Below are 26,773 nucleotides of genomic sequence, written 5' to 3' on the forward strand. Positions count from 1 at the left end.
TAGTATTTTGTTGAGGATTTTCCATCTGTGTTGATCAGGAATACTGACCTGTAATTTTCTTTTCCTGTAGTGTCTTTGGCGTTGACAGAAGGGTAATATTGGCCTAATAAAATGAGTGTAGAAATATTTTTCCATCTTTGATTTTTTGGGGAGAGTTTTAGAAGGATTGGTATTAGTTTTTCTTTAACTGTTTGGTAGAATTCAACAGTAAAACCATCAAGTCCTGGACTTTTCTTTGTTAGGAGACTTTTTATTACTGATTTAATCTGTGTACTCACTATTGATCTGTTAAGATTTTATTTCTTTATGATTCAATTTTGGTAAGTTGTATATGTCTAGAAATGTATCAATTTCTTCTAAGTTATCTGATTTGTTGTCATATAATTGTTCATGGTAGTTTCTTATAATTCTTTATATTTTTATAATATCAATTATAATGTTTTCTTTTTCATTTCTGGCTTTATTTGAGACTTCTTTTTTTTTCTTAGTCTAACTAAAGTTTTATTGATTTTATTTATCTTTTCAAAACACCAACTCTTATAGCAAGGAATGGTGACACGCCTGTAGTCCCAGCTACTCGGGAGGCTGAGACGGGAGACCTGCTTGAGCCTGGGAGGTAGAAGTTGCAGTGAGCCGAGATTGCACCATTGTACTGGAGCCTGGGCAACAGAGCAAGACCTTGTCTCAAAAAAAAAAAAAAAAAAAACAAAAAAAAAACCCAAAACACAACTCTTGGTTTTATTAATCTTTATTGTTTCCTAGTCTATATTTAATTTATTTCTACCCTGATCTTTATTATTTTCTTCCTTCTACTAACTTTGGGCTTTGTTTGTTCTTTTGCTAGTTCTTGAAGTTTAATGTTAGGTTATTTATTTGAAATCTTTTTTGATGTAGACATTTATTGCTATAAACTTTCTTCTTAGAACTGCTTTTGCTGCATCCCATAACTTTCAGTATATTGTGTCATTTGTCTCAAGATATTTTAAAATTTATCTTTCAATTTCTTTTTTGATCCATTGGTTGCTCATAAGCATGTTTTTTTTTTTTTTTTGAGAATTTTTTTGGTGAATTTTTCAAAATCCATCCTTTATTGATTTCTAGTTTAATACCATTGTGGTTGGAAAAGATATTTGATATGATCTCAGTCTTCTTAAGTTTGTTAAGCCTTATTTTCTGGTCTAACATATGATCTATCCTGAAAAAAGTTTCATGTGCATTTAAGAAGAACGTGTATTCTGCCACTATTGGATGCAATATTCTGTATTTGTCTGTTCGGTTTGTTTGGTCTAGAGTGTAGTTAAAGTCTGTTGTTTCAATATTGATTTGTTGGTTTTTTTCTTTCTTTTTTTTTGAGATGGAGTCTCACTGTGTCACCCAACCTGGAGTGCAGTGGCCTGATCTCTGCTCACTGCAACCTCTGCCTCACAGGTTCAAGCCATTCTTCTGCCTCAGCCTCCTGAGTAGCTGGGATTACAGGTGCCCGCCACCACGCCTGGCTAATTTTTGTATTTTTAGTAGAGATGGCATTTCACTGTGTTGGCCAGGCTGGTCTCGAACTCCTGACCTCGGGTGATCTGCCTGCCTTGGCCTCCCCATGTGCTAGGATTACAAGTGTGAGCCACTGCGCCTGGCCTATTTTCTTTCAGCACTTTGAATAGATCATCCCTGTCTCTCCTGGCTTATAAGATTTCTACTGAGAAATCTGTTCATAGCCATCTTTAGATTCATTTGTATGTGATGTGCTTCTTTTCTCTTGCTGCTTTCAAGATCCTCTCTGTTTTTGATTTTTTACAACTTGGTTGTAATATATCTTGGGGTAGTCTTGTTTACATTGAATCTGGAGGTCTTTGAGCTTCCTATGCCTGGATATTTTTTATCTTTCCACAGATTTGGGGAGTTTTTGTTGTTGTTTTTATTACTATTATTATTAATTTATTAATTTATTTTTGAGACGGAGTCTCGGTCTGTAGCCCAGGCTGGAGTGCAGTGGTGCGATCTCGGTTCACTGCAAGCCTCTCTTTCCGGGTTCACGCCATTCTCCTGAGTAGCTGGGACTACAGGCGCCCACCACTGCGCCTGGCTAATTTTTTGTATTTTTAGTAGAGACGAGGTTTCACCGTGGTCTCAATCTCCTGACCCTGTGATCCACCCACCTCGGCCTCCCAAAGTGCTAGGATTACAGGCGTGAGCCACAGCACCCGGCCTGTTATTATTTTTTAAAATAAACTTTCTTCTCTCTCTGCTCCTTCTGGGACACGCATAATATGTAAATTGGATTGCTTAATGGCATCTCATAATTCTCAAAGGCTTTCCTTACTCTTTTTCTTTTTTCTTTTTGTTCCTCTGACTGGATCATGTCAAATAACCCCTTTTCAAACGCACTGATTCTTTTGTATGATTGAATCTATTGTTGAAGCTCTCTTTGGAATTTTTTTAGTTCAGTCGTTGTGTTCTTTAGCTCCAGAATTTCAGTTTGGTTCATTTTTGTGGTTTCTGTGTCTTTGTTGAACTTCCCATTTTGTTTGTTTATTGTTTTCCTGATTTTGTGTACTTGTCTAGTTGTATTCTCTTGTAGTTCATGGAGTTTTTAAAAGATGGTTATTTTGAATTATTTGTCAGGCAGCTCATAAACCTCAATTTCTTTAATGTTTGTTCCTTTGGTGGTATTATGTTTCCCTGATTGTGATTCTTGTTGCCTTGTATTGGTGCCTGCACATTTGTAGAAGTAGGAACTACTCCACTCTTTGCAGACTGGCTTTGGCTGGGAAAGTTCTTCACCAATTAGCCTGACCAGAGATTCTAGGCAAGCTTTCTGATGTGGTCTGTGGGCAGGCTTACTGCTGGTGTCTTCAGGCAGGCTGTTGTGGTACCTAGGTTAGCAGGTGCACAGGTCTGGTGCTTGGGTCCATGAGGTTTGGTCTGGAGACTATATTTACTGGGGCAAATGTGGGTCATGAGTTTGCTGGAGCAGACTTAGATCCAGGGTTCACTGTGCCAAGCTGGCCCCCTGTGGAATGGACCTATTAGGGGCCTAGACCACAGGAGCTGGTCTGAAGCCTGGTCCCTTGGGAGCTGACCTGGCACTGGGACTGGCCTTGAGCTTGAATCTGCAGGAGCCAACCAGTTGCTGGAATGGGTCTGGCACCTGGGACCATGGGAATGGGCCTGGAACCTGAGTCCACAATGCCTGGCTTTCACTGTCTCCTGGGACCATGGGGGTGGGCTTGGAGCTTGTGAGTCAGGCCTGGGTCCTGGGTTTACCAGGGTTAGCCTGGAGCTTGGGTTTGTGAGGGTGGTCCTGGAGCCTTGGTCTGCTGAAGTAAGCCTGGGCTCTGCGTCCACTGAAGGTTGGGGTCTGTGGATGCTTGCTTTATGCCTAGAGCCATGAGGGTCTGTCTGGAGGCTGGGTGAGTGAGTGCTGGCCTGGAGTCTGGGTCTTCAAGGGCTTGCCTGGAGACTGGGCCACTGAGACAGGTGTGAGTCATCTGGTCTTGGGAGCTGGCCTGGCACTGGGTTCTGCGATGAGCCTGGACCCTGGGTTTGCCAGAGGAGGCTGGGTTCTGCTGGGATGGATCTGGACCCTGGGCCTGCCCGAAGAGCCTGGACTTTGTGTCTGTTGGAGTGTGGGGACCCGTAGGGCAGGCTTGGAGCCTGTGTCCGTGGGTGCTGACCTGGTGTCTGAGGCCACAGGTGCCAACCTGATGCTGGGGCAGATCTGGTGTTTGGGGCCATGTGGGCTGCTCTGGAGCATGAGGCTTCAGTGGCTGACCTGGTGCTGGAAGTCTTTGTGCTAACCTGGCACTAGGGCTAGCCTAACATCTTGGGCTATGCAGGGTTGCCTGGTGCTGGGTTGGGCCTGGAGCCTGAGTTGGGATTAGCCTGAAGCCGAGGGCTCGTCTGGGACCTGGGGTCACTGGGACCAGCCTGGTAGTGGTGTAGTCTGGAAGTACTGGCATGGAGTCGGGCGGGGGCAACCTGCCCAACACGATTTTAATGGGTCAGGCCTAGTGTTGGGGACTGAGGCAAAGTCCAGCGCTCAATTCCTTCTCTTTTCTCTGCTCAGCGAGCATCTGTCTCCTTGCTAGCTGGCTTGTATTGGGGGACGCAGGTAATGTGACACTGTCCTTCCTACTCTCTTTAGTGTGTCTCTTTTTATTTCTGTGCTATATTCAGGTGCTATAATGTCTCACCTGGTTTAACTTTTGTGAAGATAATTTGGATAGTGGTTCAAGTTAATGTGTCTGTAAGCTGGAGTCCTGGAAAGTCTTCCTCTGCCATCTTGCTAATGTCACTCATAAACATATCACATTGATTTTTGTAACTAAAAATTATGCTTTAATACCCTGTTTTTTGGAAAGTATCCTTTTTCAGATTCGTCTATATTGCCTTTTTTTTTTTTTTTTTTTCCTAGACAGAGTTGTGCTCTATTGCCTAGGCTGGAGTGCAATGGAGTGATCTTGGCTCACTGCAGCCTCCACCTTCCAGGTTCAAGGATTCTCCTGCCTTAGCTTCCCAAGTAGCTGGGATTACAGGCACCCGCCACTACATTTGGCTATTTTTGTTGTTGTGTTTTTAGTAGAGACAGGGTTCACCATGTTGGCCAAGCTGGTCTCAAACTCCTGACCTCAAGTGATCCACCTGCCTCGGCCTCCCCAAAGTGCTGGGATTACAGGCGTGAGCCACCATACCTGGTCTTGCTTATTGTTTTGTTTCATTTTTATTGCTGTAGAATATGTCATTATATGAATATTCTGGTTATGGACTTTGGATTATTTCCAGATTGGGACCATTATGAATAATATGGCTGTGAAAACTTTTTCACAAATATATGTTGGCTCATGTAATACCCCTTTGTGTAAGTTATATCCTGAGAATGAGATTTCTGGGTTATAGGGTTTCTGATTTTCAACTTCAGTAGATAATGCCAAACTATTTTACCAAATGGTTATACGACATATGCTATCAGTATATGAGAGTTGCTTTTAGTTTGTATCCTTGCCAACACTTAGTGTTGTCAGACTTGTTAGTTTTTGCTAATATTTTAGGTGTGTGGTGGTGTCTCGTGGTTTTGTTTTTCTAGGAACTAATTACTAAGGAGATTGAACCTCTTGTGAGTCATCTATTACGTGTGTTTCAGATATCCCTGTGCCTACCCGTTTTTTCCCTTCTCGCTCTTTTGTGTTGTTGGAGAGAAGTTAAATTTATCCAGTTTTTCTTTTATGGTTAGTTCTCTTTTATGAAAAATTCTCACAAGGTAACGTTCTCTACCCTGAAGTTATGAAGATATTGTATATTGTCTTCAAAAACATGTATTGTTTTGCCTCATATGTTTAGATCTATAATCTACCTGGAATTGCTTGTAAATTTACTAATCTTTTTTATTAAGTATCTAATCTGCTGTTAATCCTATCCTGTGTGTTTTAAAATTTTTCATAATATAGTTTTCTTTGTATTTTTTTTTTTTTTTGAGATGGAGTCTTGCTCTGTTGCCTAGGCTGAAGTGCAGTGGCATGATCTCGGCTCACTGCAACCCCGCCTCCCGGGTTCAAGCGATTCTTCTGCTTCAGCCTCCTGAGTCGCTGGGAGTACAGGCGCATACCACCACGCCCAGCTAATTTTTGTATTTTTATTAGAGACGGGGTTTTAACATATTGGCCAGGCTGGTCTCGAACTCCTGACCTCATGGTTTGCCTGCCTTGGCCTCCCAAAGTGCTGGGATTACAGGTGTGAGCCGCCACACCCGGCCTATAGTTTTAATCTCTAGTATTTGTATTTGTGTCTTTTTATATGTTCTCTTTCTGTTATGACATTTATATTTCAATTTCATCTATATACATACACACATACACACACGTATGTATGCTTGTTTGTTTGTTTTTTTAAGACAGGGTCTCACTCTGTTGCCCAGGCTGCAGTGCAGTGGTAAGATCTCAACCCATTGCAATCTTCGCCTCCCAGGCCCAAGCTATCCTCCCACTTCAGCCTCCTGAGTAGCTGAGACTATAGGCACACACCACCACACCCAGCTAATTTTTGTATTTTTTGTAGAGACCAGGTTCTGCCATGCTGCCCAGGCTGGTCTTGAACTCCTGAGGTCAAGCATTCCACCTGCATTGGCCTCCCAAAGTGCTGGGATTATAAGCATGAGCCACTGTGTCCATCCGACATTTATGTTTTCATTTACCTTCTTGAAGATATACATGTTTATAATTTTTTTTTTTTTTTTTTTTCCGAGACAGAATCCTACTCTGTTGTCCAGGCTGGGGTGCAGTGGCATGATCGTGGCTCACTGTACCCTCCGGCTCCTGGGTTCAAGTGATTCTCCTGCCTAAGCCTCCTAAGTAGTTGGGATTATAGGCAAGTGCCACCACACCTGCTGATTTTTGTATTTTAAGTAGAGATGGGGTTTCACCATATTGGCCTGGCTGGTCTTGAACTCCTGACCTCAGGTGATCCGCCTGCCTCAGCTTCCCAAAGTGCTGGGATTATAGACGTGAGCCACTGTGCCCAGCCTATAAAATAAATTAACATTTAATTCTTTATTATTTCTAGGTTTATTTTTGTTGATTGACTTTTCTTCTTGTTATGGGTTTTATGTGTTTTGCTTCTTTACATACCTGGTAATTTTTTATTGGATATTAGAAATGTGTATTTTATGTTTAGAGTTCCTAGATTATTTAGAATTTCTTTTAAATAGTGTTGGACTTTTTTTCTGGTTCACACTTAAGTTACTTGGAATCAGTTTGATTTTTTTTTTAGGGTTTTTTTTTTTTTATTTTTTTTGAGACAGGGCCTTGCTCCGTCACTTGGGCTGGAGTATAGTGGGGCAGTCTTGACTCACTGCAACCTCCAACTGCTGGTCTCAAGCAGTCCTCCTGCTCCAGCCTGGGACTACAGGCACATACTACCATGCCCAGCTAATTTTTTTTTTTTTAATTTATTGTAAGAGATGGGAGTCTCACCATGTTGCCTAGGCTGATCTCAAACTCCTGGCCTCAAGTGATAGTCCTACCTGGCCACCCAAAATGCTGGGATTACAGGTGTGAGCCACCATTGATCTTTTTGAGATTTAGTTTTAAATCTTTGTTAGTACAGGTCCAGAACAGTCTTTAACCTAGGGCTAGTTTAGCCCTGTTTACTATTAGGTCTTTCTACTGTGGTTGGTGAGAACATGTGTGAGCTCTGTGAGTTGTTTCAGTGTTTCTTTTCCTGTGCTTCCTCTCACACATGCACAGATTGGTACTCAGAAGACTTGCAGCTATTTTTCTGCTTATCTCCACAATGTCTCTTTTTGCAGCTTCTTTTTCTCCAATTCTCTGCCCACAAACACTAGCTTTTTTGGCTTTCTTGAAGTGTAATCTCTGCTTCCCAACTTCAGAGAGACTGTCATGCTCTATTTCCCTTCCCTTCCCTTCGCCGTGGCCTGAAAATTGTCTCCCAGTGGTAATCTGAGACAATTGTTAAGCTCATTTTCTTGTTTCTCTCAAAGATCACAGACCTGTGTTTTCTGTTATGGAATTATTGTCCAATTATTCATTCCTGTTGTCCTAAAATTATTTCGTGTATTTTGTTCAGTTTTCTAGTTGTTTAAAATGGAAAGGTAAGTCTGACCCTATTCCATCATTGTTAGAAGTCACACTCATTATTAAAAATTGAGTTATAAGTTATGTACCATAAAATAATCACTTTAACATGTACAGTTTAGGAGTTTTTACTATATTCACAAGATTGTGTCTTGTGAATATAATATTTAATTATACTATAATAATATCTAGTGCCAGAATATTTTCATTACCTTAAAAAGAAACTCTATGCCCATTAGCAGTTATTCCCTCTGTCCACTTCCCTACGCCAAGCTCTCAACCGCTAATCTGCAGTCTTCCTTTTTGGATTTCCTTCCTCAGGACATTTCATAGAAATGGATCATTCATTATGTAGCATTTGGCTTCTTAATGTAATATTTTCAAGGTTCATCCATATTGTAGCATGTGTCAGTACAGTAAGTTCTTATTTAATGTCATTGATAGGTTCTTAGAAACTTCAACTTTAATAAAGACATACAGCAGGTCCATGAATAACATGTCATTTTGTTATAACACTAAGGAGGAAAAAAATGGGTCTTATTATGTGTTGCTTTGTCGTTGTTGTTTTTTGAGACAGGGTCTTGCTCTGCCATCCAGGCTGGAGTGCAGCCTCTTGAATAGCTGAGACTACAGGCACGCACCACCATGCCCAGCTAATTTTTTTTTAAATTTAAATTTTTTTTAGACAGTGTCTCTCACTGTGTTGCCCAGGCTAGTCTCAAACTTCTGGACTCAAGTGATCCATCTTCCTCAGCCTCCCAAAGTGCTGGGATTACAGGAGTGATCCACCCTGGTCCATTGTTTCCACTTAAAGTCAAAAGAGCCAGTTGATGATGTTTAATGAGGACTTAGGTACTTCATTCCTTTTTATGGTCAAATAATATATCATTACATGAATATATCACATTTTTGTTCATTCAGTTTGTTTATCTTTTCATCAGTTGATGAATATTTAGGTTGTTTCTACTTTTTAACTATTTTGAATAGACTGCTAAGAACAAACGTTGCATAAATAATACTTGTGTGGACTTTTTTTTCAATTCTTGGGTATAAACCTATAGCATATTATGCTAGGTCATATGCTAACTCTATGTTTTACATTTTGAGGAATGCAACTATTTCCAAGGCAACTGTACTGTTTTCCATTGTTACCAACAATGTATGAAGATTCTAATTTCTCTACTTTTTAAAAATATTGCCATCTTATTGAAGTGGCATCATTGTGTTGAGTAAATACCCGAGATTCGTTGTCTTACAGCCACAGAAAACTAGGATGCAGGCACACAAATAGTGAGATTCAGAGTGGAAGTTTAATAGGTGAAAGAAAGAGAAGAGCTCTCTCTGCTGCAGAGAGAGGGGTCCTGGAGAACTGGGTTGCCACTTTTATGGTGAAATGCAGTGGGTTTTATAGATGAGCTTGAGGAGGCAGTGTCTGATTTACATAGGGCATGAAAGATTGGTTGGACCAGGTGTGCTATTTGCATAAGGTGCGAAAAACTAGTTAGGGCTGGGTGTGCCACTTGCATAGCATGTGAAAAAGCTGGCCACCCCACTCTGATCTTTTATTATGCAGATGGGTTCTCTGGCTGGCTAGTGCCATGTTGCCTGCATCTTTACATGTGGTGACAAAGAAAAGCAAAGATGGAGCCTTCATGTTGAACGTACTTGGCTTCCAGGTAGCCCTTTTCTATTGACACAGCTGCTGGCATTCACCTGTTCAATTTCCAGCTTGCATGTCTATGTCTGCAGCTCGATTTTTCAGGCTGCTCTTTGTTAGAAAAGAAATGATTTGGGGGCTGCTTTTCGTTTAAAGGGAAATTCTGCCAAACTCTGTTGCCATTATCTGCCTAAATAATTTCTGTCTCCTGTATCATTATTGGGTATGAAGTAGTATCTCATTATCATTTTGATTTGCATTTTCCTAATGGCTAATGATATTGAGCATCTTATGTGGTACCTTTTGGCTATTTATCTGTCTTCCTTGGTGACATGTCTATTCAAATCCTTTGCTCTTTTTTTTTTCTTTCTTTATTTTTTTTAGTTATACTTTAAGTTCTGGGATACATTTGCAGAACGTGCAGGTTTGTTACATAGGTGTACATGTGCCATGGTGGTTTGCTGCACCCATCAACCCATTATCTACATTAGATATTTCTCCTAATACTATCCCTCCCCCTTGGCCCCACCCCCTGACAGGCCCTGGTGTGTGATGTTGCCCTCCCTGTGTATTCTCATTGTTCAACTCCCACTGATGAGTGAGAATATGTGGTGTTTGGTTTTTGGTTCCTGTGTTAGTTTGCTGAGAATGATGGTTTCCAGCTTCATCCTTGTCCCTGCAATGGGCATGAACTCATTCTTTTTTATGGCTGCATAGTATTCCATGGTGTATATGTGTCACATTTTCTTTATCCAGTCTAACATTGATGGACATCTGGGTTGGTTCCAAGTCTTTGCTATTGTGAACAGTGCTGCAGTAAACATATGTGTGCATGTGTCTTATAGTAGAATGATTTATAATCCTTTGGGTATAGAATATTTATAATCCTTTGGGTATATACCCAGTAATGGGATTGCTGGCCAAATGGTATTTTTAGTTCTAGATGCTTGAGAAATAGCCACACAATGGCTGAACTAATTTACACTCCCACCAACAGTGTAAAGTCTATAAGGAAGGGGTCCAATTTCAGTTTTCTGCATACAGCTAGCCAGTTTTCCCAGCACCATTTATTAAATAGGGAATCCTCTCCCCATTGCTTGTTTTTGTCTGGTTTGTTGAAGATCAGATGGTTCTAAATGTGTTGTGTTATTTCTGTTCCATTGGTCTGTATTTCTGTTCCATTGATCTATATATCTGTTTTGGTATCATTACCATGCTGTTTTGGTTACTGTAGCCTTGTAGTATAGTTTGAAGTCAGGTAGTGTGATGCCTCTAGCTTTGTTCTTTTTGCTTAGGATTGTCTTGGCTATATGGAATCTTTTTTGGTTCCATATGAAATTTAAAGTAGTTTTTTCTAATTCTGTGAAGAATGTCAGTGGTAGCTTGATGGGAATAGTATTGAATCTATAAATTACTTTGGGCTGTATGGCCATTTTCATGATATTGATTCTTCCTGTCCATGAGCATGGAATGTTTTTCCATTTGTTTGTGTCCTATCTTATTTTCTTGAGCAGTGGTTTGTAGTTCTCCTTGAAGAGGTCCTTCATATGTCTTGTAAGTTGTATTCCTAGGTATTTTTATTCTCTTTGTAGCAATTGTGAATGGGAGTTTGCTCATGGTTTGGCTCTCTGTTTTTCTGTTATTGTTGTATAGGAATGCTTATGATATTTGCACATTGATTTTGTATCCTGAGACTTCAGTGAAGTTGCTTATCAGTTTAAGGAGTTTTTGGGCTGAGATAATGGGGTTTTCTATATATACAATCATGTCATCTGCAAACAGAGGTAATTTGATTTCCTGTCTTCCTATTTGAATACACTTTATTTCTTTTTCTTGCCTGATTGCCGTGACTGGAACTTCCAATAATATGTTGAATAGGGGTGGTGACAAAGGGCATCCTTGTCTTCTGCCAGTTTTCAAAGGAAATGCTTCCAGCTTTTGCCTATTCAGTATGCTGTTGGCTATGGGTTTGTCATAAATAGCTCTTATTATTTTGAGATATGTTCCATCAGTACCTAGTTTATTGAGTGTTCTTAGCATGAAGGGCTGTTGAATTTTGTCAAAGGCCTTTTCTGCATCTACTGAGATAATCATGTGGTTTTTGTCATTGGTTCTGTTTATGTGATGGATTATATTTATTGATTCGCATATGTTGAACCAGTCTTGCATCCCAGGGATGAAGCCGAGTTGATCGTGGTGGATAAGCTTTTTAATGTGCTGCTGGATTTGGTTTGCCATTATTTTATTGAGGATTTTCACATCGATGTCCATCAGGGATATTGGCCTGAAATTTTTTTTATTGTGTCTCTGCCAGATTTTGGTATCAGGATGATGCTGACCTCATAAAATGAGTTAGTGAGAAGTCCTTCTTTCTCTGTTGTTTGGAATAATTCTAGAAATAGTTCTAGAAGGAATGGTACCAGCTTCTCTTTGTAACACCTCTGGTAAAATTCGGCTGTTAATCTGTCTGTTCCTGGGCTTTTTCTTTGGTTGGTAGGCTCTTAGTGCCTCAATTTCAGAACTTATTGGTCTATTGAGGGATTCAACTTCTTTCTGGTTTAGTCTTGGGAGGGCATATATGTCCAGGAATGTATCCATTTCTTCTAGATTTTCTAGTTTATTTGCACAGAGGTGTTTATAGTGTTCTGTGATGGTAGTTTGTATTTCTGTGGATCAGTGATATCCTCTTTATCATTTTTTATTGTGTCTATTTGGTTCTTCTCTTTTTTTCTGTATTAGTCTGGCTAGTGGTCTATTTTGTTAATCTTTTCAAAAAAACAACTCCTGGATTCATTGATTTTTTTTTTTTGAAGGGTTTTTCGTGTCTCTATCTCCTTCATTTCTGCTCTGATCTTAATTATTTCTTGTCTTCTGCTAGAATTTGAATTTGTTTGCTCTTGCTTCTCTAGTTCTTTTAATTGTGGTGTTAGGGTGTCAATTTTAGATCTTTCTCACTTTCACCTGTGGGCATTTAGTGCTATAAATTTCCCTCTAGACACTGCTTTAGCTGTGTCTCAGAGATTCTGGTATGTCGTGTCTTTGTTCTCATTGGTTTCGAAGAACTCATTTATTTCTGCCTTAATTTCGTTATTTACCCAGTAGTCATTCAGGATCAGGTTGTTCAGTTTCCATATAGTTGTGCGGTTTTGGGTGAATTTCTTAATCCTGAGTTTTGGTTTGGTTGCACTATGGTCTGAGAGACTGTTTGTTATGATTTACATTCTTTTACATTTGGTGAGGGGTGTTTTACGTCCAATTATGTGGTCAATGTTAGGATGAGTGCTGTGTGGTACTGTGAAGAATCCGTATTCTGTTGATTTGGGGTGGAGAGTTCTGTAGATTTCTATTAGGTCTGCTTGGTCCAGAGCTAAGTTCAAATCTGAATATCCTTGTTAATTTTCTGTCTCCTTGATCTGTCAAAGAATGACATTGGGGTGTTAATATCTCCCATTGTTACTGTCTGGGAGTTTAAATCTCTTTGTAGGTCTCTAAGAACTTGGTTATGAATCTGGATAGTCCTGTATTGGGTGCATATATATTTAGGATAGTTAGCTCCTCTTGTTGGATTGATCCCTTTACCATTATACAATGCTCTTCTTTGTCTTTTTTGATCTTTGTTGATTTCTTTTTTTTCTTTTTTTTTATTATACTTTAATTTCTAGGGTACATGTGCACAACGTGCATGTTTGTTACATATGTATACATGTGCCATGTTGCTGTGCTGCACCCATTAACTTGTCATTTACATTAGATATATCTCCTAAAGCTATCCCTCCCCGCTCTCCCCACCCCACAACAGGCTCCGCTGTTTCCTGTTCCCCACCCTGTGTCCTAGTGTTCTTATTGTTCACTTCCCACCTATGAGTGAGAACATGTGGTGTTTGGTTTTCTGTTCTTGCGATAGTTTGCTGAGAATGATGGTTTCCAGCTGCATCCATGTCCCTACCAAGGACATGAACTCATTGTTGGTTTAAAGTCTGTTTTATCAGAGACTAGGATTCCAACCCCCACTTTTTTTTTTTTTTTTTGCTTTCCATTTGCTTGGTAAATACTTTTCCGTCCCTTTATTTTGAGCCTGTGTATGTCTTTGCATGTGAGATGAGTCTCCTGAATACATCACATGAATGGGTCTTAACTCTTTATCCAATTTGCCAGTCTGTGCCTTTTAATTGGAGCATTTAACCCATTTAGATTTAACATTAATATTGTTATGTGTGAATTTTATCCTGTCATTATGATGCTAGCTTGTTATTTTGCTCATTAGTTGATGCAGATTCTTCATAGTATTGATGGTCTTTACCTTTTGGTTTGTTTTTGCAGTGGCTGGTACCAGTTTTTTCTTTCGATATTTAGTGCTTCCTTCAGGAGCTCTTATAAGGCAAGCCTGGTGGTGATAAAATCTCTCAGCATTTGCTTATCTGTAAAGGATTTTATTTCTGCTTCCCTTATGAAGCTTAGTTTGGCTGGATATGAAATTCTGGGCTGAAAATTCTTTTCTTTAAGAATGTTGAATATTGGCTCCTACTCTCTTCTGGCTTGTAGAATTTCTACAGAGAGATCCGCTGTTAGTCTGATGGGCTTCCCTTTGTGGGTAGCCCGACCTTTAGATCCGCTGTTAGTCTGATGGACTTCCCTTTGTGGGTAGCCCGACCTTTCTCTCTGGCTGCCCTTAACATTTTTTCCTTCATTTCAACCTTGGTGAATCTGATGGTTATGTGTCTTGGGGTTGCTCTTCTTGAGGAGTATCTTAGTGGTGTTCTCTGTATTTCCTGAATTTGAATGTTGGCCTGTCTTGCTAGGGTGGGGAAGTCCTCCTGGATAATATCCTGAAGAGTGTTTTCAACTTGGTTCCATTCTCCCCATCACTTTCAGGTACAGCAATCAAACGTAGGTTTGGTCTTTTCACATAGTCCTATATTTCTTGGAGGCTTTGTTCATTCTTTTTCATTCTTTTTTCTCTGATCTTTTCTTCACAATTTGTTTCATTAAGTTGATCTTTAATCTTTGATATCCTTTATTCCACTTGATCTATTCGGCTATTGATTCTTGTGTATGGTTCACGAAGTTCTCCTGGTGCGTTTTTCAGCTCAATCAGGTCATTTATGTTCTTCTTTAAACTGGTTATTCTAGTTAGCAATTCCGCTAACCTTTTTTTCAAAGTTCTTAGCTTCCTTGCATTGGGAAGAAGTCTTGTGCTCCGAAAGAACATGCTCCTTTAGCTTGGAGGAGTTTGTTATTACACACCTTCTGAAGCCTCCTTCTGTCAATTTGTCAAACTCATTCTCAGTCCAGTTTTGTTCCCTTTCTGTTGAGGTGTTATGATCCTTTGGAGGAGAAGAGACATTCTGGTTTTTGGAATTTTCAGCCTTTTTGCGCTGTTTTTTTCTCATCTTCGTGGCTTTATCTACCTTTGGTCTTTGCTGTTGGTGACCTTTGGATGGAGTTTTTGCATGGTTGTCCTTTTTGTTGATGTTGATGCTATTGCTTTCTGTTTGTCGGTTTTTCTTCTAACAGGTACCTCTGCTGCAGGTCTGCTAGAGTTTGCTGCAGGTCCCTCCTGACCCTGTTTCCTTGGGTGTCACCAGTGGAGGCTGCAGAACAGCAAAGACTTAACAGAAAAAAATCACTGTGAGACTAGTGTTAAGCATGAGAACCAGGGTTAAATGAAGGTTATAAAGAATAGTATGTAATGACTATATGTTTTGGCAAGGAAATATAATTCATCTGTAAAAAACAGTGGGAAGAGCATATGCAAAACATTTTAAAAACTATTTTCTGCCATCATACTTTTGACTGTAGTGTTGGTTTTGTTGATCAGGTATTTTTCTGTGTATTGTGCAGCAAAGCAAATGAAGAATTATACATTATTCTAATTTTGTTATCTCCTGTGTCCTTGAGAGCTAGGAATCTCAATGTGTAAGAAATTGTATACTATTTATAGATTCATATAGATGTAAGAAGGCTAAATCCTCTACTTCTGATTTTTAATTAGAAGTATCAGTATGAACTTGAGATACTTTAATGTTATTTAAAAATAGTATATACCTTATATTTGTGTGTGTATATATATTTGTACATATGTATATGTATATTAATCTGAGAATGTTTTGTGTGTATTGTGGAATAAATCAAATGAATATGTGATATTTTAATGCTGACATTTCTTAGCTATGTCTATGGAAAAGTCTTAGAAATGAACAAACCTAGTTCCATGAATGTGGTCTTGAAATGCTGTTTTTTGACTGGGGGCAGTGGCTCATTCCTATAATCCCAGCACTTTGGGAGGCCAAAGCAGGTGGATCACCTGACATCAGGAGTTCGAGATCAGCTGGGCCAACATGTGAAACCTCATGTCTACTAAAAATACAAAAATTAGCCAGACATGTGGCAGACGCCTGTAATCCCATCTACCCAGGGGGCTGAGGCAGGAGAATCGCTCGAACCCTGGAGGGGGAGTTTGCAATAAGCCAAGGTTGCGCCATTGTACTCTAGCTTGGAAGACAAGAGCAAAACTCTATCTCAAAAAAAAAAAAAAAAAAAAAAAAAAAAAAAAGAGTAATGCTGTTTTTTACTAAAAGAAACCAGGGCTGCTTTGAGAAATTTTTGATTCCAGGTCTGGGACATGAAATGTGTAAAATGATCTTGGAACATTTTTATACCAGGTATCCAGGAGGCTATCAGCGACTGCTAGGTTCATGACAAAGGAACTCAGGAACTGACTTAAGAGGCTTTGGGTGACCAGCTATTTTAGTTTTACTACTGAAAGTCCTAAAACTTGGGAAAATTCTCAGTCTCAGGCAAAGTGGTACAGTTAATCACTCTCAGAGGCCAAAATGGAACACTTTGAGCATCAATAAGGGTAAGAGCCATGATGGATTGGGCATTCCTCCTTATGTTTAAATCTATTTCATAATGATATCAAAAAAAAAAAAAAAAAAGCAAAACCCCAGAACACCCCCCCCCCCCCACCGACTAATTTTTCATTATTGGTGAATATTAGGGAATTATTCCTTCATTTTAAAAACTAGTAAGGGAAAGATTAAGTATTTATTTTTAGTTTTCTTTATGAACAATACTCCTACATAAACAAATAGTCAATAAGGTAAAGTTTATTTTTATAGAGAAATTTCATATGCTTGTAAATAAAGACAAAACGACAGAATTGGATTATTACTATTTTGCAGTCACTTATGTTTCAATGGATTTTGACGTTGAGTATCAGTGGCTGCTACTAAACACAAAAAGAGAGAAAATCATACATCTCTTAAAATATACCACCCTCTAATGTTTAATCTTGCCAAAAATACTTAATTTGAATCTGATGAAGCTGCCCACATCCAACTACTAATTTACAGGTAATCTAGAAGATAGAGGAACTTGTTAAACTGCATCAAGGGAATACAGTCAACAAAACCCAGTCTGTGGGAAACTTTAGGATAGGTGATCCAATATATTCAACAAATTGCAATGGAAAAAAGAGATGGTGAAAGAACCAACAGATTAAAAACAGGAAAAATTAAACCATGGCACTTAGGTATTTATACTTCAGTAATAAAAAAATAAATAAAAGTAAGGAAGTGATTAATGTAAAAGAGTAGTGGTTTCTGTTGGTTGGCATGAGGGTAATGGCATTGGGAGGGAGTGCATGAAGCCTTCTGTGGTGACTCACATGGTCCTGTCTCCTGATCTGTGTGTTGCTTCTAAGTTCATTTAGCTGTGTATCTCTGAGTTTGGTTTTCCATGTTTGTGTTATATTTAATAGTAAAAGTCAAATAAAAAAACAAGGAGGGAAAGGAATTGATTGGAGGGGAGGCAGCTATATTGGGAAATGGTGAGAATTGATGCCTTATAGATCAATTTTTAATAGCTTAGGCTTATTAACTAAGAATTTTATTAAATGCTATTCTCAGAAGATTCAACATAATCTGTAAGTGGAGAGCCATTGAAGTTTACTGAAAAGGGGGTTGGAGTGCTGAAAACTGTTTTTTTTTTTTTTTTTTTGAGATGGAATTTCGCTCTTTGTTGCCCAGGCTGGAGTGCAATATCATGATCTCGGCTTGTCGCAACCTCCGCCTCCCGGGTTTAGCATTTCTTCTGCCTCAGCCTCCCAAGTAGTTGGGATTACAGGCATATGCCACCACACTCGGCTAATTTTGTATTTTTAGTAGAAGCGGGGTTTCTTCATGTTGGTCAGGCTGGTCTCGAACTCCCGACCTCAGGTGATCTGCCCTGCTTGGCCTCCCGAAGTGATGGGATTGTAGGTGTGAGCCACTGTACCCAGCCCAAAAACTGCATTTTTAAGAAGATAAATCTGGCTGGGTGGATTTCAGTGAGAGATTTGAAAGCTAGCCAAGAAACCACTATGTTAAGGTAATGGTGATAAAGATTTGGATTAGGGTGGTGCTTGTAGGAATAGAGGTAAAATAACAACTCTTGTTTTATGCAGTAGGATAGTTGGTAAGACTTGGTGACAGATTAAATATGGTTGCTAAAAATAAAAACAGTGGAAATAAAGATTGCATGTTTTGAGAGCATACCACTTTGTTGGGTGGGATTAGGGAATTCTAGATGACAATCACAGAGTAAGAGCTTAATTTCTTCTTATGATGTATTTAAAATCTCAGAGGAATGGTTGTTAGGGATTCAGCGTTCCAAATTGTTTATCTAAAAATGTCAGTTCTAACAGGGAAGACACTGATAATGTTTCCAGTGCAAGATATCCAACTTACTGGTGTCGAATCCGTATGGGTCTGCAGCAATCTCAATTTTTGCCGCCTCAGAAGAAAGAATTCGACTGAGGGACATCTGCAGAAAAAGAGACCAAGGCACATTTCAGAGCAGGAGTGGAAGTTTATTTAAAAAGGCTTTAGAACAGGAAAGAAAGAAAGGAAAGTATACTTGAAAGAGTCCCAAGAGGGCACTGAGGTCAAGTGCAGTGTTTAACCTTGATGCGAGAACTTAAGAGCCTGGCTCCTTTCCCATGATTCTTCCCTTAGGATGGGCTGCCTGCATGTCCAGTGCCCTCCGTACCCTTAAGAGGTGAGCACGTGCAGTGTGTTTAGAAATTTGTATGCATGCCCACCTGAGGCTTTGTTCCTTTTTCAGGTGGAGTACCCCCGGAAGGTCAGACTCACCATTTTGTGTCTTAAAGCATATGCCCTGGAAGTTGCTTCTCCCTGGCCTTTGCATTCAGTTAACACTTCAATGCACCAGGTGTGGACCATCAGGAAATGTCTTCTCCCTGACACTGGCCGCCAATTTATCAGTTTTAGAGAGGCAATGTGATAACTTCCAAACCATCAACCGACATTCCTAGTGGGTGGGGCAATAGCCCTCTCCTGCCCCACTCTTGATTGTCTAACTACCTGCAACATTAATTGTTTTTGTTAAGTACACAGTTGGGACAGAGATACGAGAGTGACTTTTCAGTGTTATTTCCTTTTATTTCTTGAATTTTGAATCATGTGCTTGTATTATCAGTTCAGAAAATGAATAATATTTAATTAAAAGATAGAGATGCCCCAATTGTCAATCTCCATGGGAAAAATTCTTTTTTTTTTTTAAATTTAAATATTTCAGACTAGTTTGTCAGAAAAGCAGTCAGGTAAACATGTTTAATACTTGGTTGACTTTGACTTACATGTGTTTGTAAATATATGTTTGCTTTATGTTTGAGTATGGTATATGCATACATATGGTGTATTGCTTGTGAATACATGGGTGTGGCTGTGTGTGGCTCTGGTGTATGTATTTGTTGTGGGAAGTCAGGGACCCTGAACGGAGGGACTGGCTGAAACCATGGCAGAAAAACATAAATTGTGAAGATTTTGTGGACATTTGTTAGTTCCCCAAATTAATACTTTTATAATTTCTTACGCCTGTCTTTACTGCAGTCTCTGAACATAAATTGTGAAGATTTCATGGACACTTACCACTTCCCCAGTCAATACCCTTGTGATTTCCTATGCCTGTTTTTACTTTAATCTCTTAATCCTGTAATCTTCGTAAGCTGAGGAGGATGTATGTCGCCTCAGGACCCCGTGATGATTGCATTAACTGCACAGGTTGTTTGTAGAGCATGTGTGCTTGAACAATATGAAATCTGGGCACCTTGAAAAAAGAACAGGATAACAGCAATGTTCAGGGAACAAGGGAGATAAGACTTTAAACTCTGACTGCTGGTGAGCCGGATAGAACAGAGCCATATTTCTCTTCTTTCAAAAGCAAATTGGAGAAATATCACTGAATTCTTTTTCTCAGCAAGGAATATCCCTGAGAAAGAGAATGCGCTCTGAGGGTAGGTCTATAAACTGCCCCCTTGGAGGTGGCCGTCTTTTATGGTCGAAGCCGAAGGGATGAAATAAGACCCGGTCTCCTGTAGCGCTCCCAGGCTTGTTAGGACAAGGAAATTCCTGCCTAATAAATTTTCATCAGACAGGTTGTCTGCTCTCAAAGTGTCTCCTGATAAGATGTTATAAATGACAATGTGTGCCCGAAACTTCATTAGCAATTTTAATTTCTCCCCATCCTGTGGTCCTGTGATCACGCCCTGCCTCCACTTGCTTTGTGATATTCTATTACCTTGTGAAGCATGTGATCTCTGTGACCCACACCCTATTCGTGCACTCCCTCCCCTTTTGAAAATCGCTAGTAAAAACTTGCTGGTTTTATGGCTCAGGGAGCATCACGGAACCTGCCAACATGTGATATCTCCCCCGGACACCCAGCTTTAAAATTTCTCTATTTTGTACTCTTTCCCTTTGTTTCTCAAACAAGCCGAAACACTTAGGGAAATAGAAAAGAACCCATGTTAACTACTGGGGGTGAGTTCCCCCAATATGTATTTATTTCACCCATAAAAGAATGTTTATACTTGGAGGCTCTGGGACCCTGGCTTCTCAGAGCTTTTAATTCTTATTGCCACCATGTATTATTTTTCTCCTTAAACTAAGGGGAGATGTCCTTGCTTCTCAGTTAACCTCGGGGCCATTCAAAAATGGTTGTGATGCAGCAGTATGGAATGTCTCTCTTTCCTTTGTAATCACTACTGAGGCTGAAGGTCACTACATGTTGGTTATTCAGTATGTCACCCTCTACTGCACTCTCCCCCGTGCAACTGCTGTGAATCCAGCTTCTGTAATAAAGTGTCCTAAAATACATGAACCTTTATTTCTTATCTCAGCCTTTTGATAGGTAAAGACCCAGTATTAGATCTGGAAAAAGGAATAGGAAGTGTGTGAAATACTTTTGTTTTGTTGTTTACGTACTCTCTCTTTTATAATTTATTAGAGATTAAAAACCACCACGCACGGTGGCTCACACCTGTAATCCTAGTACTTTGGGAGTCTGAGGCAGGAGGTTCACCTGAGTCCCGTAGTTTGAGAGCAGCCTGGGAAACATGGCAAAATCTCATCTCCACAAAAAATACAATTAGCCAGGCATGGTGACACGCGCCTGTAGTCCCAGCTACTTGGGAGGCTGAGGCAGAAGGATCGCTTTAGCCCAGGAGGTAGAGGTTGAAGTGAGGTGTGATCATGCCACTGCACTCCAGTTGGGGCAACAGAGCGTGACTCTGTTCTCAAAAAAAGAAAAAGAAAAAGAAAATCATGAAATTGAGAGAAGTTTTAAGACTACTGCAGGATACAGGAAAGAGAAGCTGGGATTGGAAATATCAGGAGGCAGTAGTAGGAAGCTGAGCAGCCTAGCTTAGTGATTGTCAATTTTGACTGCACGTTGGTACAACCTGGGAATATTAAAAACATAAAAACATAACTCATGCTTGGTTCTCACCCATAGAGATGCTGATTTAATTGGTCAGGGCTGTGGCCTGGGCACTGGAACATTTTCAGTCTACCCACTTGAATTAGTAGTCAAGACTGATAACCACTGGCCTAGAGAAGAAAACTGGTTTAGGACTGAAAGAATCCTTGACTCTCATGGTGCCTCAATTCCAAGTTCTCTCCACTTGGGATGAATTGGAGTTTATTGTAAAATGTAAATATAGCACTTTTGTATGTTCCCTAGGACATTTGATGCTTTTTAAGACTTGTGATTATTTAGGTTTGTGGTTGATGGGAAACAAAAAATGCATGAGTGAATCTTTAGCATCTGGAAAGAATGGGTAGATTCACATATTAAGCACAGTGTGGCCACTGTGCTTTTTTTTTTTTAATGTAATTTAAGTCCCAGGATACATGTGCAGGTTTGTTACATAGGTAAACATGTGCCATGGTGGTTTGCTGCACCTATGCTTGTTATTACTATTTATTAATAGTAATAAAACTTCATGGATCAACTAACTTAACATTGTGATGTTTGCACAGGTTGCCTGTGATTTGCTTCGGAGAATTATTCGTATCTTGAATCTCAGTAAGAGACTCCAAGGACAACTGCAAGGGGGAAGTAGAGAGATAACAAAAGCTGCTCAGAGTCTCAATGAACTTGGTAAGTGTTTTTTTTTTTATTAAAAAGTAGAGATTTAAATATTTTTAAGTCACTTGATTGACTTTTGTTATCACCATTAGCAAGTACTATTAAACAAATTTTTAAATAATTGGCTGTATACAATATTAACACTTCTCAGAATGAGTGAGTACAATTAGTTGATTTCATTGAAATGCTATTTATTTTAATTGTATAGTAAAATTGGCCTTTTTCATATACAGGTCTGTGAATTTTAACACATACATAGATTCATGTAAGCACCATTACAGTCGTGATACAGAACAATTCCATCACTCCCCCAGATTCCCTCCTTATTCCTTCAAGATGATGCCCACCCGCTTCCGCTAATCCTGGCAACCACTGATCTTTTCTCCATCATTGTAGTTTTGTCTTTTTGAGAATGACACATAAATGGAATTACAAAGTAGGTGACCTTTTGAGGCTGTCTTCTTGTACTCAAAATAATACCTTTGAGATTTATTCAAGTTTTGGAGTGTACTAATAGTTTGTTACTTTGTATTTGATTGAGTACCATTGCATGGGAGCCTGCAGTTTGTTTATTGATTCACTGATTGAAGGACATTTGTGTTGTTTCCAGTTTTTGGTGATTATGAATAAGTGTACAGGTCTTTAAGTGAAGTTTTCTTTTCTCTAGGAAATATTCTAGAGAAATGCTGCTTTTAAGATGACAACTCCCATGTTGATACTATGCCTAGAAGATTTTAAAAATTTATTTCTTTGTTCATTCTTTTCTCAGACATTTATTGCAGGACCTTGACAGTCAAGGGTTTAATGTTCATGGTTTTGACTATTAACCAGCTGCAAAGTCTATGATGCAGCAATTCATAATTTTTCAGGCAAAATTTGAATAGCTAGTGAGTGCACATAGAACTGCCCAACTCTGTGTTTTAATGAGGCTTGGTAGTTTTCTTCTTTTCACTGGGTACCCACTAATTTTTCTGAAGTGGATATATGTAGTGGTATTTGTACTTTATAGGCTCAGAAGTCTTTAACTGTATCCATTTCAGATATCAAGAGTCTGCTTACTCTTGGTATTGTGCTTTGAAAGCAGTTATGCCAAAATAGTATCAGAGAAATGTGCATTATATGTTCTTTCTGAATTTTCCTGTCTTTGATTTTTTGATTATATAGTCATGCTATGCTGTAATGCTTATTCCATATTTTTTATTAATCAAGGAAATCTATCCTTCACAAATAATGCTTCAACAGCATTACGATTTTATACTGCTGAAATACAGGTTTTGCTTAGGAAAATCATTGGGAATATCTCTAACTTGTGATTTAGTAGGCTTGGAAAATGTCATATGAAAAGTTAAACTTTTTTTTTTTTGAGATGGAGTCTGGCTCTGTCGCCCAGGCTGAAGTGCAGTGGCCGGATCTCAGCTCACTGCAAGCTCCGTCTCCCGGGTTTACGCCATTCTCCCGCCTCAGCCTTCCTAGTAGCTAGGACTACAGGCGCCCGCCACCTTGCCCAGCTAGATTTTTGTATTTTTTTAGTAGAAACGGGGTTTCACCGTGTTAGCCAGAATGGTCTTGATCTCCTGACCTCGTGATCCGCCCGTCTCGGCCTCCCAAAGTGCTGGGATTACAGGCTTGAGCCACTGCACCCGGCCGAAAAGTTAAACTTTTAAGCTGGGTATGGTGGCTGGTACCTGGAGGCCCAGTTAATTGGGAGGTAGAGGCAGGCAGAATTGCTTGAGGCCAGGAGTTTGAGACTTGCCTAGGTGAACAGAACTGATCTCCTCTTGGTCTAAAAAATAAAAATTGAGAAGTAAAGAAAATTAAAATAAAAGTTGAACATTGTAGCATGTGCCTGCAGTCTCAGCTACTTGGGAAACAGAGATGGGCGAATCACTCGAGCCCACAAGTTAGAGGTTGCAGTGAGCTAATATTGCACCACTGCTCTCCAGCCTGGGTGACAGAGCAAGATCTTGCCTCTTAAAAAAAAAAAGTTAACTTTAAACAGTGAGTAATGCTTGTGTGTTGTTTTCACAGTATTATCTAAACATAGAAGGGTAAAAATCCAAGTATCAGCCACTGTTTTGCTCTATCACATTTAATATCTGTGCACCAACAATAGTTGGTAGGATTATGGAATCATTAAACATAGATGCATATTATTCCAAGGCTTATTATGGATGTTTGTCATCACTGACACTCCTTCAATATTAAAAAAGTGCTAAATTTTGATTGGATTATGATTATAATTTCTTTTAGAATTGACAGATTCTGTAATACAAATGGTGATGTCTTTGAAAAAAACAAAACAAAACAGGCATAGCTGGGCACAGTGGCTCACGCCTGTAATATCATTACTTTGGGAGGCTGAGGTGGGCGGATCATGAGGTCAAGAGATCGAGACCATCCTGGCCAACATGGTGAAACCCCGTCTCTACTAAAAATACAAATATTAGCTGGGCATGGTGGTGCGTGCCTATAATTCCAGCTACTCAGGAGGCTGAGGCAGGAGAATCACTTGAACTCGGGAGGCATAGGTTGCAGTGAGCCAAGATCGTGCCATTGCACTCCAACCTGGTAACAGAGCCAGACTCTGTCAAAAAAACAAAAACAAACAAACAAACAAACAAAACACAAAAAAGGCACAGGTGTTGATCATAATGTTCTGAGTATAATGCAGAGGGTAAAACCATTATCCTTCCAATGTGCTGTTGGCTTTACCTAAAGTTTTTATAAAGATTGTTAAAAAGTTTTTGAGAAAATATAGTTCATGGTGGAATGATCACAAAGTGGATTGTATTAATCTAATTTTTAAAAGCTTTGCAGATGATGTGTGATTTAATATTTGCAAAGACATCATGTCTTTTTTATTCACCACTGTAGTTCAGTCTTGACCAGTCCTGGCATTTATAACTAATAAGGAGAAGCCAAGGAAAAATAAGTTGCTACATTTGGAATTAATATTTGAATAAAAGTAATAATTTTGCGGTCACTATTACAATTGCACACGTACACTAAATGACACTTCTGTGATTGGAACATCTCTAAAATTGTCACTGTCTTTATCAATATGGTTCTGTTTTTCATTAGAAAGAGTGAAATGATGAAGAGTAACAGTGTTTATACCATAGACCCTTGAAATTAACTTAAAAGCAGTCTTCAAACTTGAAAGGTTTTGAGGCTTGATTTGGGACACCCAGGTGAAACACATTGTCATCTGGAAATTAAGTATATTCTATGAGACTGGGGTGTGGAGTGACTACTAGTGGATGCAGATTTGTTTTTAGGGTGATGAAGATGTTCTGGAATTAGATAATGGTGACTTTTGTGCCACCTTGTCAGTATACTAAAAACCACTACATTGTACACTTTGAAAGGGAGAGTTTTATGTTATGTAAATTTGAAATTCTTCAGTGTTGTTGTGTGTATTAATACCTTTGCCTTTTTATTATGGACTAGTATTCCATTGATATATCACAGTTGGTTTATCCATTTACATGCTGATGGAGAGTTGGGTTGTCCCTAATATTTTAGTATTATAAATTAAGCTGCTATGAACATTCATGTACAAGTCTTTGTATGAACATATCCTTTCATTTCTCTTGGATAAATACCTAGGATTGGAATATCTAGATCATATGGTAGGTATATGTTTAGCTCATTTTAAGAAATTGCCAAGGTTGTTTTTCAAAGTAGTTGTAATGTTTACATTCTTTTTTTTGAGATGAAGTTTCGCTGTTGTTGCCCAGGCTGGAGCACAATGGCGCGATCTCAGCTCACTGCAACCTCTGCCTCCTGGGTTCAAGTGATTCTCCTGCCTCAGCCTCCCAAGTAGCTGGAATTACAGGCACCCATCACCATGCCCGGCTAATTTTTGTATGTTTAGTAGAGACGGGTTTCACCATGTTGACCAGGCTGGTCTTGAACTTTTGACCTCAGGTGAATCACCCTCCTCTGAGTCCCAAAGTGCTGGGATTACAGGCGTGAACCACCACGCCTGGCCAATGTTTACATTCTTACCAGTAGCATTTGAAAGTTCTCCTTCCCCCTACAACCTTGCCAACACATGTTACACTCAGTCTTCTTAATTTTAGTCATTCTCATAGCTATGTCGTGATACCTTGTTTTGAGTTTTCTTTTTTTTTTTTTTTTTTGAGGCGGAGTCTCGCTCTGTCGCCCGACTGGAGTGCAGTGGCCAGATCTCAGCTCACTGCAAGCTCCGCCTCCCGGGTTTACGCCATTCTCCTGCCTCAGCCTCCCGAGTAGCTGGGACTACAGGCGCCCGCCACCTCGCCCGGCTAGTTTTTGTATTTTTTTAGTAGAGACAGGGTTTCACCGTGTTAGCCAGGATGGTCTCGATCTCCTGACCTCGTGATCCGCCCGTCTCGGCCTCCCAAAGTGCTGGGATTACAGGCTTGAGCCACCGCGCCCGGCCGAGTTTTCAAAAAAAGCTATAACTAATAAAAGAGTTGAGTAAGATTTCAATATACTAGATAAATATACAAAAAATTAATTGTATTTGTATATACTCTGTTAGCAACAAGCAATTGGAAATTGAAATTCAAAAATACCACTTATAACAGCATAAAAATATGGCAGACTTAGGGGTAAGTCTAACAAAAGGTGTGCAAAACCTGTACACTGAAAAGTACAAAATATTGTTGAGAACAAAGAAGACATCAATCAGTCAATGTTGTTCATCAGTTGGAAGACTTAATATTGTTTATTAAGATGTATATTCTTCCCAACTTGATCTATGAATTCAACAGAATTTCAGTTTAAATTCCAGGAGGCGTTTAGAAATTGACAAGCTGATTTTAAAATTCATATGGAAATTCAGAGGATCTAGAATAGCTAGAATAACGTTCAAGAGAAAACAGAGTTGGAAGAATAACCCTACCTGATTTGAAGACTTAGTACAAAGACTCTTTAATCAAGGCGTAAAGATCAGTGGAACAGAGATCCCAGAAATAGACCCACATATATATATGAACAACTGATTTTTGACCCATTTAGTGGAGAAAAAACAGTCTTTTCAACAGATGGTGCAGGAACAATTGGATCTCAATATGCAAAACACTGAACTTGTTTCCATACTTCACTTCATATA

At 39.4% G+C, this 26,773-nt stretch overlaps 1 protein-coding gene across 2 annotated transcripts in view; it reads left to right on the forward strand.

Annotated features, from left to right (window-relative positions):
• COG5 (component of oligomeric golgi complex 5) overlaps positions 1-26,773 on the forward strand; it is a 366,355-nt gene that overhangs the window by 16,370 nt on the left and 323,212 nt on the right. The window contains exons 1-2 of one of the 2 annotated variants that reach the window (XM_030932305.1): positions 18,356-18,453; positions 21,564-21,684. In XM_030932305.1, coding sequence (XP_030788165.1) covers positions 18,445-18,453; positions 21,564-21,684 — 130 coding nt within the window. In that variant the 5' untranslated portion in view covers positions 18,356-18,444. Of the gene's footprint in view, positions 1-18,355; positions 18,454-21,563; positions 21,685-26,773 lie in introns of those variants that run through there. The other variant, XM_010382422.2, reaches the window with a different exon arrangement.

Source organism: Rhinopithecus roxellana, chromosome 6 (assembly GCF_007565055.1).
Source record: "Rhinopithecus roxellana isolate Shanxi Qingling chromosome 6, ASM756505v1, whole genome shotgun sequence".
Classification (NCBI taxonomy): Eukaryota; Metazoa; Chordata; class Mammalia; order Primates; family Cercopithecidae; genus Rhinopithecus; species Rhinopithecus roxellana.